Source organism: Protopterus annectens, chromosome 2.part0 (assembly GCF_019279795.1).
Source record: "Protopterus annectens isolate FY-2018-M chromosome 2.part0, PAN1.0, whole genome shotgun sequence".
Lineage (NCBI taxonomy): Eukaryota > Metazoa > Chordata > Ceratodontiformes > Protopteridae > Protopterus > Protopterus annectens.
In genome coordinates, this window is record NC_056728.1 from 228628405 (window position 1) to 228644508 (window position 16104).

The following is a 16104-nucleotide window of genomic DNA, read 5'->3' on the forward strand; positions in this document are numbered from 1 at the left end:
GCACAGGGCAGAAGATCACAGAAGGGCTGATCAGCTGCTTGTCTCCTTCTCGGATTCTAAAAAAGGTGCACCTGTCTCCAAATCTACCTTGTCGAAATGGCTCTCTAATTGTATATCATTTATCTACAGTGAAGCGGGTATTGCATTACATAACAAAGTCAAGTCTCATTCTACAAGAGTGGTTTCTGCTTCTGCAGCCTTCTTGACCAGGTTACCTATTGATTCAATTTGTGCAGCTGCCACCTGGTCAAATCCACATACCTTTATATCTCACTACAAAGTGGACAAGGCCTCTAGGGACAGAGCTTCATTTGGGTCTCCTGTCCTGAAGCAGGTACTCCTGTGAGCCACCCAAGATTGTGGTGCTGGGGATGCTACCCATCAGTAAGAATGAAGGTGAGACTGAACAACTTCACATAAAGAAGTTATGTACTTACCATAACGTTCCATGTGAGTTGCTCTTCTCGCCTTCATTATTACGACCCCCCCCCACCTACCCTCTTCCTATGTCTGGAAGTTTGAGAGGTTCTATCTTGGTTTTAGTTTTCCTGAGGAGTTTCCTCTCACAATGGCAGCAAACAAGATCTGGGGAATGTAATGGTGCATTTTGGGATAGGGCTTTAGACTCGAGCTGTTGGAGACCTCGAGCTTTGCAAATTGGCCGACTCGGAGCCGAGTATCGGCTCCGAACCATCAGTAATAATGAAGGCGAGAAGAACAACTCACATGGAACATTATGGTAAGTACATAACTTCTTTTTTTCCAAGTTGTGCAGTTATCATGGCTTGGAAAACTGTTGTTACAAGTACAATCATCTTCAGTAAGTCTAGATTTACTGTTAATAATAGTAAGCAGATCATCCAGTTTTGACATAAAGAGCACAACTCTCCAATACTGCGTTACCTTTATATATACACAGCTTTTAGTACTCTGAACGAGATGTTTGTGCTGCAGTAAATCGAAATCAGTAATCACAGAATTAACAGAAATTAAATTAAAATTAGTAATTTAAGACAAAGTATGTGACAAACTCACTCAAACCATATGCAAATAAATATTAAATTATGTACACTGACCCATTTGGAAACTTTAAATTGTTAAGTCAGATAAATACAAAAATGTTTATTCACCTGCATTTCCTCTCTAAGGCAGATGCTCATTCTTATCTTGAAACTTTGTGCAGTTGACTAAACTGTTGTATCACGTTTTAATTTGTGGAAGAGGAAGTTCCAGACTACAGTTCTGATTTTGTACCTTTAGTTCAAAAGTGACTGTATGTTGGGCATTTCATTAACTGTTTTTTTTGTGTAGTTGGTGATTATAAGTTATCATTCTGTCTGCTTCCAGATACCAGTTGAAGGGCCTTACCCAGAAGGACGTCATTCCCACACTGCCACCTGCTGGAATGATAGCATCATAGTCGCTTGTGGTCTAGGAAAAGGAACAATGCCTCTGGGATGCATCTACCAAATCCAGCCTACTGACAGTGGGTTCAGATGGCAGAAATTCCAGTGTCATCCAGCTATTGTTCCACGGTAAGTAGAAAATAGAGGCCTACAAAAAGAGTGAGCATAGCAGAAGAGCAGTGTTGAAATAGGGGAAAAAACTACTGCTAAATCTGGGATAACTGTGTTCTAAAGAAAGTGGCAGTTTTAAGAACTGATCCTGTTAACACTCTTATTAAATTTGAAATGTAACTAGAAATTGGGAATGCAGTTTGAGTTTCAGTCCTTTACTCCTTTTTTTCTAACATTTTTGAAAGAAAGAAAAAAAAGCTGCTTCCCTTTTATAAGTTAATAGTTAATAGCTTTCTGTAGACCTTTACATACCTAGCGAATAAACCAGAGATAGTGGGATCTTGTTTAGCATACCCCACACCAAAGCTTTCCACACTAGTCATTCTAATATGCTGTGTACCCTCTCCCAATGCAGTGAAGAACATGTAGGTCCTGGCCAAAGCATACATGCTATACCAGGTTAGCTTGTGAAACTGCTTTTGGGGCATACAGGATAAGATGATCAGGAAGATAAGATAAGAGCTCATAAGCAGTGCTGTAATTTCAAGAAACAGGTACATTAAAATGCAGCGCTTAAAGGTGATATAAAGAAGAAAAGAGGAAATTAAATTCTTATCCATTGTTTTGTACCCAGTTTCAAAGATGTTGGTCACTGCAGTGAAATGAGGAGACATAAAACAGACATTAAAATATAGAATTTACTTCTCAGAGGTCAAGGCCAATGTCAGTAGTGTCTGGCTCACTAAATTTGCATATTAATAGCTATCATTGAATCTCTCACTGACACAAATGTTCTCCAGGAGGGGCTGACACAGACAAACAACTGGTGTCACAGCCATGGACTAAAGCTAAATGCCAAGAAATGCATAATAGTATCCTTTGGGAAGTCATCCATCCTTGGTAACTATCATATTGACAACACACCCCTTAGAGTTGACCCAGTAGTAAGATACTTAGGGACACACATAGATAGTAATTTAGCCTTTGACCATCATACGTCTACAGTTGTGAGGAAATCATTCTATATTGGGCAGCTTATAAACAAAGGTATGGCATCTAAGTCCAAGGAAGTCATTGATGTTCATCGTGCATACAGCTGCAGTCATAACAGATGGGTTATCCTGCCGTCAGGCGGGTCCTCGGTCGGCCGAATTCCAAAGTCTAGGTCCGGTGTCGGTTGTCGTTGCTTCTTCCCTGACGTCAGTGCGGCAGGGGTATAAAGGAACCAGCCAACGCCATTTTCTTCAGTCTTTCTTGCCGCGCGGTGCCCGAAGCAGAAGCAGTTCGCAAGTGCCGGTCAGCCAGCTCCTGAGATTAAAGAAAATTTTTCAGCCGAAGTCTTCTTGAAAGCTAAGTACCCCGTTGGGGAAACTTTTCTTCCCTCAGACCGATGTCAGACAAAGTTAATAATTGCATTTCATGTGGGAAGCAAATACCGCATAAGGATTTCCATTCCTTCTGCATTCCTTGCTTAGGCCCAGACCACGACGTCTCAGCCTGTCGTTTTTGTGCTAGATTCAACAAACTCACTATTAAGCGTCGGGCGGGGTTCGCCCAACACTATTTTGGTAAAAAATTTAATTACATTATGTCGTCGGATATTCTGACTCCAGTTTTGAGTAAAAGACGCAAAGATAAGGACCGACATACGAGGTCCGCGACTTCTACCGATGCCATGCTAAAGCCGGCTACAGGTGCTCCGGTTCTCAGCGAGGCGCCTACGCAGCCCCTGAGTACCGATGACGCTTCTTTAGTGGTGCCTTCTGTGCCCGAGGTCACAGGCTCCTCGGCTCCCACTCCGACTACAGATACTGATGCCACTCTTGGCGGACAAACTCAGACTTTAGACAGGCCTGTCACCTCTCAAGGTGTCTTCAGGCCTTCCTCTTTTTCCATTAAGGCTTTCACAAAATCTAAAGCAGCCATGAAAACTAAAGGACAAGCTCCACAGAGCCCCTCTCAAGGCCCCATGCCTAAAAAACAGATGCTCAAAATGGCTGAGGATTTGATTACTCTTATCAGGGGTTCTCAACCCCCCTCGGACAAAAGGCCCAGATTGGAGGAAGACTACCCTTCCTCAGACCAAGCCTCTATTACCTCAGAACATTCTGAGGACCAGGAATATTCATATTCCCCTTTTGAAGATTCTGATGCTGAGGAGTCCATTCCCTCGGTCCCCCCCCCCCCCCCGAGGACTATTCTTTTGGGAAGGCCAAGATTACTCAGATTCCAAGAAAAGGCTCAGGGATTTTCTCTTGCTTCTTCAGCACAGGCCTCTGGCTATCCCTCCTGTCTTGGATATTTTAGATGATGTGTACACAGAAGCCAGCCTCAACCCAGATTCTTTACCTCCAGCTCCTGTTAAACTTGACAGGTATTACCGGGTTCCTGAGTCACACCAATTCCTGTACAAAAGCCATACTGCTGACCCAGAAACTATTTCACAGGGTCCCAAGGGAATTAAGGCCTCTACTGCCAAAAACCCATTACCTTCAGAGAGAGATTCCAGAGCTTTAGAAAGGTGGGGGAAAAAGGTATACACCTTGGCCACTTTAACCATGAGGGCATTAAATTGTCACTTCCATATGTTAAAGTATCAACAGTTTTTGTTATCTCAGTTGAAAAGCAAAGTGGCACAACCTGAACAACCAGACTTAAAGGAGTTGCAGGATTTGTTGCATAATGCAGAGCAAGTGGGTAAACATACCTTGCAATGTGGTTTTGATGCTTTAGAGGCCTCATGTAGAGCTGCTGTTACAGGGTCTGTCATACGTAGACATGCTTGGCTCAAAGAGCAAACCTTACCAGAGCATGTCAAAGCTAAATTACTAGATGCACCTCTTCAAAAAGATGTATTGTTTGGTGTTAAAGCTGAGGAGGTACGAAAGAAAATGGAGGAAAAGGCAAGATCAATGCAAACAGTGAAAGATTTCCTACAGGTACAACCTCCACGTTTCAGAAGAAACTGGCCTTCAAAAAAATTGGTCCTTTCCAGCCATGGACAGATCTCATAGAGGTAGATACAGGCGCCCGAGGGGTAGAGGGCAATCTCAAGGATCATTTAGAGCCAGACAGTGGCAAGCACCTACACCAAGAGGTGGAGAGGATAGATCACAGTCATTCAGAAAGTAGACACAATGACTTTCCCCTTTGCATGCCAAGCAAAGCTTTAATGGCAGCACCTTTAGGCGGAAAACTGGCATTATTTTCAAAAAATTGGCATATTGTCACAAAAGACAAATGGATCCTGGACATTATAGACAGAGGTTACAGATTCCACTTTCACACCCTTCCAAAAATGAGAGGCATGCCAAACCTGCCACAAAATCAAAGGACAGAGGCACAAAAACAAATTTCAGCTCTCATGGACATGAAAGCTATTCAAGAGGTACCTGCAAAAGAATAAGGTCAAGGTTTTTATTCCAGACTATTTCTGGTACCAAGGAAGGACAAAGATTGGAGACCTATTTTGGACCTATCCATCCTAAACACATATTTACTCGTACCAAAATTCAAGATGCTCACATTACAGCAGCTTCTTCCCGTGCTGGGCAAGGAGTCTTGGCTGGTAACATTGTACCTCAAGGAGGCATACCTGCATGTCCCTATCAGACAAGATTGCAGAAGATACCTCAGATTTCTTGCAGGTTGAACCCATTATCAATTCTCTGCATTGCCCTTTGGCTTATCTACTGCGCCCAGAGTGTTTACGAAATGCCTGGCATCAGTAATTGCCTTCTGCAGACTTCAAGGAATACAAATATACCCATATCTGGACGACTGCCTGATCCAAGTGGACAGCAAGCACATACTTCTGAAACACCAGGCGTTTGTAATAAAATTGTTGAACTTTCTGGGATACACAGTCAACAAAAAGAAATCAAAACTAATACCCTCTCAATCAATAATTTTCCTGGGTGCCAGCTTGAATACAAACACCCAGATGGCCTACCTCATGCCAGAGAAGCAAGAGCAACTATCTCAATACTTCAGAAAAATGGCAACCTTCACCAGGCTGACTGCAAGGAAAGTCCTGCAGGCTCTGGGATTCATGGCATCTTGCATCCTGCTGATCCCATGTGCAAAGCTGCATATGAGGAAACTTCAATGGTACCTAAAAAACTTATGGTCTCAGCACAGCCACAGTTTGGAAACAATTATACCACTCATTCCATGTCTTCAAAAGGAATTTCGGTGGTGGGCTCAAGCATGCCAAAGAAACATAGATCTCCACTTCTGCATGCCTCAAGCAAATCAAATCATCGCAACAGATGCCTCGGACTACGCCTGGGGGGTGCACATGACAGATCAGTGCATTCAGGGCAAATGGTCCCAAAAAGAGAAGCACCTGCACATCAATCAAAAGGAAATGCTAGCAGTACAAAATGCTATTATGGCCTTCAAAGACCTACTACATCCAGGCCAGCTATTGATAAGGACAGATAACACCACAGTGATGTGGTACATAAACAAACAGGGAGGAACTCATTCATACCCCCTGTGCAGACTAGCCATGTCCCTTTGGAACACGGCTCTGGAGTTGCAAATCCAACTTCAAGCACAATTCCTGCCAGGGAAGGAAAACACGCTGGCAGACAACCTAAGCAGAAATATGACAGATCCACATGAATGGAAGTTGCATCCTCTAGTTTTCACAAAGATAATTCAGGCATGGGGATGGCCAGACATAGATCTCTTTGCCACCCACAGAAATTACCAACTGAAAAAATTTTGCTCAAGGACCTATCATCCACAGGCCTGGAAAGTGGACGCACTTTCTTTCAATTGGACAACATTGACAGTCTATGCCTTTCCACCTCTTCCTCTGCTGCCCAAAGTTCTATTAAAAGCCAGAGCAGAGAGGCCAAAGATGATTCTCATTGCTCTAGACTGGCCAAGACAACACTGGTATCCCCTCCTGGGGAGCCTGACGCATTCCCCACCATGGATCCTGCCTCTAGTACCTCTTCTGTTGACCCAGCACAACTTCAAAACTCTTCACAGTCAGCTGAAAACCCTCAATCTAGCCGCATGGAGGATTCCTTGATTTCCCAACAAACCCTCCTCTCCAAGGAGGTGCAGGATGTCATCTTGGAGGCTAGAAGACCTTCTACTAGAAAAGCCTACTCCGCCAAATGGAAACATTTTTGTGCCTGGAATCAGAAAAAGGGCCAGAATCCTTGGGTACTAAATTTACCTCAAATATTACAGTGCCTAGCTGAGATGTTAAACAGTGGACTTTCCTTCTCCTCCATCAAGATCCACGCTTCAGCCATTTCTGCACAATACAACACAGATCCTCCTTTATTCTCTCATCCTCTCTTAAGACAGTTCCTCAGAGGGGCTAAGAATATAAAACCCCCAAGGAAACCACCAGTACCTGCTTGGGACCTCAACTTCATTTTAGAAAAACTGACCCTGCCTCCATTTGAGCCAGCTGCTTCAACAGAACTGCAATATTTGTCATGGAAAACAGCCTTCCTTCTGGCTATCACCTCAGCACACAGGGTTTCGGAACTAGAAGCACTCATGGCTGTACAACCTTTCATCATTTTCCATCAGGACAGAGTTTCCTTACGAACCAACTCTTCCTTTATGCCAAAGGTAGTATCCAGTGTAGCCTTGAATCAGACTATCCACTTACCTACCTTTTATCCTAACCCACAAAACAAAGGGGAAAGACTACTGCATTCCTTGGACATTCACAGACAACTTTGTTATTATTTGGACAGGACAGGGCCATTCAGAAAATCAGATCAACTCTTTGTGTCCTATGCTACAGGTGCCCAAGGAAAGGCTATTTCCAAACAGACAATCTCAAAATGGATAGCCCACTGCATACGCTTTTGTTATTCATTTCATGGAAAAACTGTACCTACAGGCATCAGATCTCACTCCACAAGGGCCACAGCTACCTCTGCAGCTTTCCTCAGGGGGGTTCCTACCAAGGATATTTTGGAAGCAGCCACTTGGAGCTCTGTGCACACTTTCTTCAAGCACTATCACCTTCCACTATACTCTAAATCTAGAGCTGGCTTTGCCACAGCAGTCTTGCAGGGCATCCTTGCTCCTCCTAGTTCCACTTAGTGCCTGCCACCCCTTTTTAGCTTTGGGATTCTACCCATCTGTTATGACTGCAGCTGTATGCACGATGAACATAGTACAGTTTTGTACCTACCATAAATGTAGATGTTCGAGTGCTAATACAGCTGCAATCCAGGTTTCCCTCCCTCCATCCCCTCTTGGGACAGGCCTTATGACAAACACCTCCTCATACAACCTGATTGGGGTATTCTTTTATGGTGTATTTGCTTGCAAACCACTGTTCTTTGATTATATTACATTATATTATTACATAAGTTTATGTTTTGCCTTCCTTCTGGGGGCATCTGACATCTGGGGCAAGAAAAACTGAAGAAAATGGCGTTGGCTGGTTCCTTTATACCCCTGCCGCACTGACGTCAGGGAAGAAGCGACGACAACCGACGCCGGACCTAGACTTTGGAATTCGGCTGACCGAGGACCCGCCTGACGGCAGGATAACCCATCTGTTATGACTGCAGCTGTATTAGCACTCGAACATCTACATTTATGGTAGGTACAAAACTGTACTTTCCGCTGTATTCAGCATTCATCAGACCTCTCACTGAGTGCAGTGCCCCCTTTGGTATGTACCTAACCAGGCATATCCAACAGCTGGAACGTCCACAGAGGTTTCTCACCAAAGGAATACAGAGCATAAGTAAAATGTCCTATGCAGACCGCCTCAAGGCCCTATCCCTGTATTCTGTCTCCTACAGGCTTTTGAGGGGAGATCTATGCCTGGCATACAAGGGCATTGTCAGACCCCCTCTGATGGACTTCCTGCATATCCACAAGACAAACAGCACCAGAATTACCCATTGTAAAGACTTAAACCTTACCTGTGATATAAATAGGACCTGCTGGAGAGATAGGTATGTATCCCAGAGACTACCCCATTATCGAACAGGCTCCCCATCCATGTGAAGCAGAGTTCCTTCCTAACCCAGTTCAAGTGCAACTTGGACAATTGGATGGGAAACCGGAAATTCATTCCTGGTTTGGCACCTGTGTCTCTAATGGACACAGATAACCTGTAAATGGTTCATCTCCCAGGCCCATGCTTACACTTATCAAGGGTATCAAAACTTGTCAGAGATTTGGGATGCATGACTAAGCTTAAAAAGGCCCTTGTGATCATTAGTCTGATAAACACTTATGAACCTATGGAAAGATCCCAGAAGCCACCAAGGATAAGACTGCATCAGGACTAAGCCAGCTTCCCTGCTTGCTATTGTTAAATAGGTCTCTACTGTACTCTTCTTCATTTCATGGGGTCGTCCTGGTCTGGGAGAGGGCAAACAGGATGCTTAGATTAGGAAGGAGAATATGGGGTCAAAGGGACAGCAGATTATCTCAGTGTGCCAAAAATAGTTTAAATTGTACATAAACTGTTAGAGATGTCATGTTATTTGAGAGAATTCTAAGTAATTTTTTGCACTTCTTTTTGGCATCAGGACCAGCAGACTGCTTGTCTAGGAGCCAGTTCATGTGATTGTGCTCTTTCCCTCTCTCTTGGTTAGATTTCGGGTTATGACTGCCATGGTCCACTATGCCGATTTGATCTGGAAATTACCAGTCATGGAATGTGGCATAGTTCTGAAGCAGTGTCATTCTTAGTGGGTTTAGTGTTGGAGATTACATCCTAAACATTTTCCTGCATTATTGGGACAACTGAATCCATCCATCCTCAACCCCTTTTCCCATTTTGCACATATGGAATTAGAGGTCTGAACTTTGCAATGCAGTTACTGTTTGAATCTACAAAGGACTTCTTTTTCTCTCTGTTTGCCTAAGTCACACACATACATCAACTATTTATTTATTTAATTTATTATTTACTACAGATACACAAACGATTACACAGCATAAAATATTGTGTGTGTGTGTGTGTGTGTGTGTGTGTGTGTGTGTGTGTGTGTGTGTGTGTGTGTGTGTGTGTGTGTGCGTGTGTATATGTATGTATATATATATATATATATATATATATACATATATATATATATATATATATATATATATATATACATATATATTTATATATATATATATATATATATATATATATATATATATATATATATATATATATATATATATATATATATATATATATATATATATATATATATATATATATATATATATATATATATATATATATATATATATATACATATAGATATATATATATAGATATATATAGATATATATATGTACACATATATGATTATAAATTAAATATACAAATGAAAATACAGTGAAGACAGATGACTCAAAATTCCATTAAGGAAAACAGAGGTGAGAAGGTCAGGAGAAAGATAAAAAAAATAGATGAAGAGGCATGAGACTGAAGGTTATGGAGAAGAAAGGTTGATATAATAAAGCTGATAAGTAATAGTGTGAAAGCTGTGATTCACTAGATTTGAGTAACAGGATAAGGAGGGGTGATAGGAGATTGTGAGAAAGGAGGGATGATGGGACGGAAATTAATATAACATTTCTGTAGCAGTTACTGTTATTGTAGAGGATGGCTAGATCTGTTATATGGTAAAGCTAAGTAATCTCTAGATTGTTTCAGCAGTTTTTGAACACTGGAGTTTTAGGCAGGTCTTAAATTTTTGCTGAGAAACAGCTTGCCACAGCTTTGGACCAGACACTAAGAAGCTGTGATTAATCATCTCCTTGACATGTTGTATGACTGAGGGATATGTTCACAGTTGCATGCATTTCAGCTCATTGCTTAACTTTTATTTTTTGTCTTTAACCAGAAATGCTTAGACTCCAGTTTTACTAACCGTCCTCGCACTGAAACATTTGTAGATCCATAGGTAATTACTAGGCATGCAGCTGAAGAGACCATTGAGGGGTCTAACCCAGTTCCCCAGTTCACTGTGCAGTTAAGAGAAATGCTCAGTCACACAGTAGGCAAAGTGAGACTCAAACTCTGGAGTTCAGAAGTGAGTCTTGACACTTTAGAAGTTAAACTGCATTTCTATTTAAAAAAAGTTAAAGCTGCAGCTCTAGCAACATAAAGGGATAAAGCCTTAACTGCGGCCCAGTCGATCTGAGTTTAATTAGTGGCTTGGGCGACAAATGTAGCACAGGGAAGGACACCCATCCCAGGTGGTAGGGCGCTCATTTATATGCTTCCTAAGGATGGGATGGTCCAAAGAGGGGAGGTGCTGCCCTCAGATATAAATGAGCATGGTGAGTGGGGAAAGGGAAGTGGGTAGGTCATTAAAAAAAATAAAACAGATGCACAGATGAGCCAAGGCCCCAGGGCACTCTCAGGATCCACAGCCAGCCCCACCAGCAAAAACAGAGTAAGGGGGGAGAAGCTGGTAGACCCAGCATGGACATTTGGTACTGAGGAATGGGACTGTAACAATGTGATTTGAGAGGACCAAAAAAAAGTGAATGCTGAACCTCATTGTTATACTTTTAAAGCATTTTTGCAGGGAAGCTCCCGTCCCTGCACCTCACATCCCTATTACTGTATATATTTATTAGTTTTAATATTGTTGTGTCTGAGAGTAGTGGAATATTCTGAGATTCCACAGCCTTGGAATTACTATATATTCCCTTAGCTGTACTCAAATTCTTGTTCTGAGAATAACAGTTATGTTCCCCATTCTTTCAGCACCTGTGATAAGGCAGGTATAGGTTACAAACATAACTTTGCTATTGTTATATGTACATGCGTGTGCACACATACCCACTCTCAACCACTAAAGCTTTTTCAATGTCTGTTTCCAGCAAAACAAAAAAGCAGCAGCTTTAACTAGCTATTCAGATGAGCTGATAAAACTGCAAAAATTAGAGGATGGAGTGGAGAAAAGTCTGTCTCTGAGTATGAGGCTTCTTAAGAAGAGCTGTTTTACAAAACTGCAGAGTTAGGAGACAAAGCATGCAGAGAACTTGAGATGTTCTAATGTACCAGAGAAACTGGAAGGAACAGACTATTTTATGAAAGTGCATATAAGCAATTAGACTGGTGTTCCATGGCAGGATTTGTTTATTGAAAGGGCACAGGATGTCATGATGTGCATGGTCCAAAACTGACCTTTTGAGAAAGCAGCCAAAGACCTATATTAGTAAAGATGCAGTCATACCAACAGAAAGAGTTGCTTCTAAAAAGTATTAAAATTAGAAACAGAGTGTTTGTGGGAAATGATTATTCATTGTACACTTGGTAGAAAAGAAGCAAGTTTATCCCAGCAGTCAGGAATTGTTGAGAGGCAGATGTGAGATTCAAACATTTGTGTCCAGTAGTCTTCAGAATATTTTTTTCCTGTAGGAGCAGCAATATTTTTTGATGCAGGACAAAATAAGCACGATAAGGAGGAAATTAAAAAACAAGAACATTTAGCCAGCAAACAGAAAGCAACTATGCTTATGCTTCTGACAGTAGCAAGGCCCATGTAGAAACCTTACCAGTGAAATCACTTCCATTGTTCAAAGCTGATGCTTAAAAAAGTATAGGAGCTTACTAGAAGAATCAGGAGTATCTTATATTTGAACCAAGAGACTGGTGTTGTGAGATGGAAATGACCAAGGAGAAGACCATCAATGATGTGAAAGCATCAGTCCCATTAGGTATACAATTGAGACAAATGAAATGTTACTTCACGAAAAGTGGTTGAGAAGATTGGAAATTTGTTGACTGTTAAACTGGTGGGTGAGACTGTAAAGCATATACTCCACTTTGTCATGAATGTTTAGGAGAACATTTTTTTTATTAAGTTCATGATAGTTCATGATATAAATTGCATGATGTGAAGTTCTTTAAGCTCACCTTCATTCTGTCGGATTCGGACATGGATCATGTGGCATGGAGACTGTTACAGAATCCAGCGCTGGCTAAAATTCTGTCGGCTTCAACTCAGGCAGTTTCGGAACCGACAACATCATCTCGTTTAATTTCTGCTCCTCCTTCGACTCGAGTCGAGACAATGGAGCCGGAGGGAGCAGTTCAGTCGTTTGTGGAACCGTCGGTACAGACACTCACCTCGGACCTGTCGGCACCGACAATCCTGATGTCTTCTGCTCCAGCAGCAGACTCTGGGACCTGACACTCTCCTGTCGGCTCCGGGGAGGGGAGTCAAACTGATGTGTCGATTCTGACTCTTCCCCCTTGGGGCCACGGCACAGATGAGCTCAGCTCCCACCTCTGGCTCAGAGCCTGCGGTTTTGGTGCAGGAGGAGTCATCTGTGTCTTTGGACCCGGGTGCCTCCTCGCACCAGAGCCATGGTGCCTTCAATGCCATGAGGAGGACTTTGTCCCGCTGGACAGTCACAACCTCTAAAATGGCCATCTCCTCCCATAAAGCGCTGGAATCTTCTCTGTCACTGCAGACCCACCATAAGTGTAGGGACCCGAAGCCTCAGGAAGTCCCATTGGGGGAATCCTGCTCTTCCAAGACCTCCCCAGAAGTTCCCACTGAGGAGGTTCCTTGGAAGAGGTTGTTTAAGAGGAGACGTTTAGATTCCCCACAAGAATTCATCACATCTGACACGGATTTGGAGGAATCGGAAGGGTGGCCAATGTCCCCCTCTGAGGATATCTCCTTTACGGATATCCTAGAGATTCTTAAGCAAAGGGGTGACTAGCAGCTCCTTAACCCTACTGAGGACAAATTGGTGCTCCTGAAGGCTTTTGGGTCTCACCCCTCCAACTCTTGGGTTTCTCCGCCCTTTGATGAGTTGATGGACCTTTTATCTCAAAGGGCATGGGAGTCACCAGATACTATGGAGGCCGTTCCTAGGAGGCCCAACAAATACATCTCCGCTCCTCATGGTAAAACCTTTTTATCCAAACCCATACTTGTTGATGCCATGGTGGTTGCTGCAGCCACTAAGAAAGAGATGTCGGAGACCTCTACATCTGTCCATCCTCCTCATAGGGAGTCTAGGATTATGGACAGATACGGCAAGCGCATGTTCAGTTCTACGACCTTTGCTCTTCGGTTCTTGAACTATCTAACCTACTTCACAAGGCTTCAAAGAGATCTGAAGGAGCTAGGAGATACTCTCCAGGGTGCAATAGCCGATACAGTGGCGGAGAGAGTGACATCTCAGCTTGCTACCCTCAATTCTATTGTTGACTCTTCCATGTGGCTCATATATGCAGCTGATGGGGTGAGTAGGGCAGCAGGTACAGGAATAGCTCTTTGGAGACATTCCGGGATGTGCTTATGTTCCTTTGCGGAACCTTTCAAGTCACCCTTTGTGAATGCCCCATTTGATGATTCTTCCCTTTTCTGACAAAAAGTTAGAGACCCTCACCAGATGTGAGCAAGACAGAAAGACTCTTATCTGCCGTAGGAGTCCGTTTTTCCACCCCTATTAGACCTTACCCTTAAGGTTAATGGGGAGGAAAAATGTGGTTCTGCAAAGCCCAAGGAGCCTTTTCGAATTCACGAGGTGAAGCCTTCTCCTGGGGCGGAAGAGGGGCCAATGATGGAAGATGACACCCATGTGGCAGAGTGGGTCCACAGAACCAGGGCGACAGGGATCAATTCCTTGGGAAGCCCTACCAGAACTCCTGAAAGGAGGCCTGATTGTCCTGCTCTGGAGGCAGTCAGGAGGCATTTATCTTTGTACCTAGGCATCTGGCTCAAAATTTCAGAAGACAGATGGGTACAAAATGTCATATCCAGAGGCTATTTCATCCCCTTTCATACCCACCCCAAACCAACAAAAGGAATCCCAGACATTCCACCCAGTCTACGGGATGTTGCAACAGTAGAGGTTCAAAAGCTATTAGAAAGAGTCATCCTTGCTCATCTGCCGGGACTGGTTGGATCAGGAACTTACTCAAGATTCTTCTTAGTGCCAAAGAAAACAGGGGACTGGAGACCAGTTTTGGACCTCAGCAGACTCAAAAAGTATGTAGAAAAGACAAAGTTCCGGATGGTCATGCTTCAGTCTATACTCCCATTCTTAGGGAAAGACAACTGGATGTGCTCAATAGATCTTCAGGATGCGTACTACCATATCAAAATGGCCAGGTCATCCAGGGATCACCTGCTCTTCAGGCTGGGAGCCAGTCACTTACAGTTTAAGGCCCTACCCTTCGGTCTCACCACAGCCCTTGTCACCAAATGTATGGCAGTGGTCATGGCTCACTTGAGACATCAAGGAATCTGGGTGTTTCCATATTTGGATGACTTGCTCCTCACCGCACCCACTAGGCATCAGCTTATTCGGTCAAGGGACACTGCCTTAGATCTCTGTTTTCAACTGGGCATCACGATAAATTCGGAAAAGTCTGCTTTATTGCCATCACAGCATGCAGTGTTTATAGGAGCAGACTTAGACACAGTCGACATGTCTTTAAAACTTCCTTCAGAAAGAGTGCTTACCCTATGACATCAAATTGTTGATCTCCTTTCAAAACACAAAGTACCAGCATCATAGATTCTCAGGCTGCTGGGCATCATGGCAGCAGCTATGATTGCAATACCCCTGACGAGATCTCACATGCACATTCTTCAGTAGCTGCTATTCACACAGTGGACTTTTCAGGACTTACTATTGAATCACCCAGTTCTGATAACCAGCTCTTGCAAGGACGATCTTTGGTTGTGGCTAATGTCCGAATCGGTGACCATGGGACGTCCCTTTGTCCTTTCGGTTCTAGTTGCAACGGTGACCACGGATGCCTCCCTGATTGGGTGGGTGGGGGGGCATTATCATGGAGGGACAGCCCAAGGTACATGGCAGGTACACAAGACTCAATTGCACATAAATGTCCTAGAGATGAGAGCAGTTCTCTTAGCGTTGCAGTTCTTTCAAGACTCTCTTCCTCTGGGCACAATTGCATTCCAGTCAGACAACATGTCCATAGTCTGGTATGTAAACAAACAAGGTGGAACCAGATCTTATCCCGTATGTCAAGAGGCTCTCAGAGTATGGAAATGGGCAGAGTCTACCCAGCGCTTTCTGATAGCAACGCACATCCTGGGAAAATCCAACGTGATAGCGGACAAACTCAGCAGAGCAATTCTTTTGCCTCACGAGTGGTCTCTCAAGAACAAAGTAGCGGAAATGATTTTGCGTAAATGGGGCCAGCCTTGCTGCGACCTCTTTCCAACTCCCACAAACACCAAATGCAGCAACTACTTTGCCCTGATCCATCAACAGGGACAGTCCCCGAGGGATGTGCTCGTACATGATTAGTCCCCGGGACTCCTTTATGCCTTCCCTTCCTTTCCCCTGATTTCCAAAGTTTTGCAGAAAGCCAGTTTTCTGGGCAGGACACTTATCTTAATAGCCCCATATTGGCCTTGACAAATCTGGTTCCCCTTTCTGAAGCCTCACCTAGTAGAAGAACCTCGGATCCTGGACCCAGTGCCGGATCTTCTGACCCACTCGTCAGGAGCTCTTCACCCTTCTCTTTAGTCCATCAAACTGACAGCTTGGCTGCTCCAATTCCCAGAATAGCCAGGTTCCAAAACTTATCAAAGGAAGCTCATCATATTCTTTTGTCCTCACATAAGTC

General features: G+C 43.4%; 1 protein-coding gene across 1 annotated transcript in view; it reads left to right on the forward strand.

Moving 5' to 3' along the window:
* LCMT2 (leucine carboxyl methyltransferase 2) overlaps positions 1–16104 on the forward strand; it is an 859935-nt gene that overhangs the window by 722300 nt on the left and 121531 nt on the right. The window contains exon 12 of the mRNA XM_044060683.1: positions 1348–1535. Coding sequence (XP_043916618.1) covers positions 1348–1535 — 188 coding nt within the window. The remainder of the gene's footprint in view (positions 1–1347; positions 1536–16104) is intronic.